The sequence below is a fragment of the Crocuta crocuta genome, unplaced genomic scaffold (assembly GCF_008692635.1).
Source record: "Crocuta crocuta isolate KB4526 unplaced genomic scaffold, BGI_CrCroc_1.0 scaffold1439, whole genome shotgun sequence".
NCBI lineage: Eukaryota > Metazoa > Chordata > Mammalia > Carnivora > Hyaenidae > Crocuta > Crocuta crocuta.
In genome coordinates this window covers 202,917-207,180 of record NW_027531312.1, presented here as the reverse complement: position 1 = coordinate 207,180, position 4,264 = coordinate 202,917, and the positions used below count along the sequence as shown (strand labels likewise).

Genomic DNA, 4,264 nt, shown 5'->3' with positions numbered 1-4,264 from the left:
CATGGAACACTTGGAGAAAGAACAGGCTACTGTTGGTTAATGGAGATTTTTCTGGAAAGCTCCAAGTCATCCCTCAATTCAGCCTCTTCTGTCCAATTCAGCCTCACAAGACATATGATAATTTAGCTGATTCAAAATGTACGTTAAAGCAAATTGAAAAAGTAACCCTAGCCTAGACCTTAGATCTATGCAAAGCTTTTAAAGCTGAACTCTGACATGCACAACAAATCGATCTTGTTTTCTTCTGAGGCACTGCTTACCATCTCCTTCCTTCCCCTCTACCCTAGGTTTCTGCCACTCTGTCCTGTAAATCCCTACTCACTTAATTAACCCTTTCCCCAACCCAGACAATTTCTTCCCCCATCCTAGCATCCACCCAGACCATCTAGAATTATCTCATAATACTTATCTCCCCTTGATGAATCCCCACACACTTCTCAAAGGATCTCTTATTTCTTCCTATGTCTCACCTCACCCCTCAGCCAATGAACATTTTCCTCTTTAACACAAGAGTGAAAGATCCAGAAAACACAGTATTCATTTATGATGATTGAATAGAATGGACTTTATTAAACAGAAACTGTGCTCTCAAGGCCAAACGCAAGTCCCCATATACAGAAGGAGATTCCTGGGGACACAAAAGAGCACTGTTGAACCAGAAGGACAACTCAGTGGTACTTGTGGGCCAGAGCAGTGGCAACCCCAGCCACCAGCTTCTGCCACATGGCCTGCACATCAGGGGTGAATTCCTTGCCAAAATGAGTAGCCAGAATGATCACCAGCACATTGCCCAGGAGCTGTTAGGTGAAAGACAAAATGACAAAAAGGCACGTTGAGTAAATTTTTTTCCAAAAAATTGCAGAAAAAGTGGTTCGATACATAACACTTCCTGCCAACTCCATACCTCCAAGGATTGTGCCTGCAGAAAACTCAGATAAGCTAGTCCCTAAATTCAACTTAATGTGTATGAGCTCTCCATTCAACACCCTATCCTGTCCACCTCTATCCCCATCCTCTCTCGAGTCTCACCACTTTATTTGCATCTCTCCCTCCCTCTCTTATCTACCTGTGTCTAATTTCTGTAACAACGGGATTTTAGGGCTGCATTGGTTCTCACAGTGAGTTTATTTAAAGTCTCCAATCAGGGCAGGGACAAGCCTCCACTTAGTAACAATACTGACAGGTAATAGAATATATTTTAGAGAAGCTGTTGTATTTTTCTTTGAGACAATCTGTCCAAAACTTTTTCCCCTAAATCTCTCCCTACACTTTAGTCATCAGAAACTACATAAAATAAGACATTTCTCCTTCTTTGAGGCAGGCCTTTGTCTATCAAATGCCAAATTCCATTCCTCCTTGAACAGTCTTCTTTTCTCTGAGGTCGTTTCAGTTCTCACAAAAGTTCTTGAGAAGTTTTAAGCAAACACTGGCTGCTAGTAGCCCTTTACTGTCACTAGTCCTGAATCAAGGCGATCCTGGTCATGCCCTTTGGAGGTCTGTCCTTCTAACATCAAGTTCGACCCAAAATATCTGAAATTTTTGTTAGTCTTCCCAACCAAAGACTCAACTTCCATTATTAACCCAAAGTGGAAAGTAAAAAAGAGCACATGAACATTTTCTGAACTCACCCTGAAGTTCTCAGGATCCACGTGCAGCTTGTCACAGTGCAGTTCACTCAGCTTAGCAAAGGCACCCTTGAGGTTGTCCATGTTCTTAATAGCATCTCCAAAGGAGGTCAGCACCTTCTTGCCATGGGCCTTGACCTTGGGATTACCCATTATGGCAGAAGTAGAGGACAGGTTGCCGAAGTTGTCAAAGAACCTCTGGGTCCAGGGGTAAACAACCAGGAGCCTGTGTAATGGGGCCATAGCAAGTGGAAGATCAGAAAATTTCAAAAATCTTGAGGAATTTCCCAGTCTAGTGGCCAGGCCCATATTCACCATCCTTTCCCAGGCATTGAAACCCAGTGCCTACCTGCCGAGGGCCTCGCCTCCAGCCTCTTCCACATTCACCTTGCCCCATAGGCTAGTGATGGCAGCCTTCTCCTCAGCTGTAAAATGCACCATTATGTCAGATCGGGGAGCTTACAGGCAATTAGAGAGAGAAGTGGTTATGTGCTACTGCTGGAAGGGGGTCACTTTTTATTCTTTGTTGCTGACCATCTGGCCCCTTGTTCCTCCTAGTTCTTTGAGATCATTGGTCAAGGCTGAGCGGTGTCCCTCAGGGGTGGAGTCAGATCAGGAAAGGGTCAGCAGTGAAGAATGTACTCTGAACTTGTGATAATGTGTGTTGGCTCCTGAGGCAGTTGGTTCCTCTGTCCTCAACACAATTTTCCATTCATTCCTCTTTTCACCCTCTTCTCTCCCCATGTGATCCTCCAAGATGACATCCAAGGAGCTAAATCAAGATAGGGAAAGAGTTCTAGTCAAACAGCTTTCATAGTTGGGTTAAAGATGGTGACAGGGACAAGAAAAGAGGGAAGAAAAAAAATACAGTTGTTGACACAGAACCTCAGCCAGGTTTAACTCAGTTGAGTGGATTATAACCAAGTCTCTGGTTCTTAGTTTTCTAAAGGAAACAGAACATATACATGGTTATTTCATGAAGCTGAATGGAGGATCGAGGGATCCACAAGAGGTCTAAGACCCTAATCCCAAAGCACAGTACCCGAGGGTAATTTCATAGGGAGAACAGACAGAATAAACTCACATCCTGTGCTTCCCAAGAACCCTCTCTCTGTCCTTTTCTCTGTGACTTCAGGGGAAACTGGCTCCTCTAAGGAGATTTCCCTGAGCTCTCACTTTCATTTTCTCCCCTATTTATACTTCTTTAATCAGTGAGACAGCTGAGGGGTCTGCAGTTATTTAAAACTAGGGTTTGCAATCAAGCTGAGGAATGAATAGATTGGCAGGTTAATCAGGCTAGTACTTGGGGTATGTTTCATGTTTGCTAGGTCCTAGGTGCGACAGGCTTCAGATGCCTCTGATGTCCTTTTGTTTGTTTGCTGATGCCACTCTTGTCTTTGGGCTTCCCTAAACACTCATCGTGAGATAAAATGTGCACCTTTCACCTTCTTTAGCTGCCATCCCCGGTTGATATCCTGGAGTCGTGTTGATATGGTGGTAAAGAAGACTGGGAAAGAAGCATTCTATAATTGCGTAAGCAGTCTTTAATGGACCAGTATTCCCAGGCTGTGATTTTCACAGTGTTTGTTAGCTTTTCCCTTCTTAAGAAAGTCAGGAAAACCTCCCTGAGCTAGACTACATGGCCTAGGATGTCAAGATTCTAGCACAAGAGGGAAAATATTTGATCACTTAAGGAGAAGACCAATGAATGGATAAGAAACAGCTACTCAGTGAAGAATAGCCCTGGATGAATAAGAAGTTCATTACCAAGAGAGATAGGGCTCTAGATTCCCAAGGCAATTTTTCTACAGATCTAGTGTGAGAACACTGACCCTTTCCTTAGACCTTGGGTATGAGGATTAGACATTGTCACAGCCCAGGGAATAAGAACTAGTCCTCTTTAAGACCAAGATTTTGGGAAACAAGTCTCCTTCTTGTTTTTCCCTCCTCCTTTCCCATAGCAGATACTATGAGTATGTTCACCCTCTGCCTGATTCAGTGTGGACACCAGTTTTTTCTTAAATTCGGAGAATGGGATTGATCTTCACCTTCCTGCCTCATGCTCATTGCAGGGCCCATATTCCTGTATTTCATCCTCCATGAGAGCCTTTGGGAACAGAGCTGGCTTGCCACCAGGGATGTGGCCCATCCTGTGCTCTCTGACTACTAATGGCTGTGGGAAAATTTTTCAGGAGAGATGACAGGGTTGAAAGACAGTATATCTGCAGTGCAGTGCAAGGCTTACAAATCTTGATTCTGAAGTCAGGTCAGCTGACTGTTATTACTGCCTGAGTGCTGGTTGATTCAAGCTAAATTATCTCAGCTTCTCATTTTGAGGCACTTTATTTCTCCTATAAAATATCATGATTATTGTCTCTCTTTCCTGAAAAAAACACAAAGAGATAAGTGATATGATTATCCAGAGAGATCAGAAAGATTAAATCATCAAAAAAGTAAACAATAAGAATATTTATGACATATAAAATTAAAGTCAATGATGGAAAAAACATGTTATGTCTTAAAGTAAGTTTAAAGGATTTTTTAAAAGAAATTCCAAAATTTGACCAATATTAGTCCCTACCTCTCATGTGTTCTGTAGCACTTGTGTTTTTGGAAGCTCTGTGCAGTATTTTAAGATT

At 42.7% G+C, this 4,264-nt stretch overlaps 1 protein-coding gene across 1 annotated transcript; it reads right to left on the bottom strand.

Moving 5' to 3' along the window:
• Nucleotides 1-540: 540 nt before the first annotated feature.
• Nucleotides 541-2,129, bottom strand: HBE1 (hemoglobin subunit epsilon 1). The gene is made up of 3 exons (XM_077771692.1): nt 1,975-2,129; nt 1,629-1,851; nt 541-797 (listed from the first exon to the last, which is right to left on the bottom strand). Exons 1-3 carry the CDS (start codon nt 2,064-2,066, stop codon nt 669-671), a joined length of 444 nt encoding a protein of 147 aa, XP_077627818.1. The 5' UTR covers nt 2,067-2,129; the 3' UTR covers nt 541-668.
• Nucleotides 2,130-4,264: the final 2,135 nt, after the last annotated feature.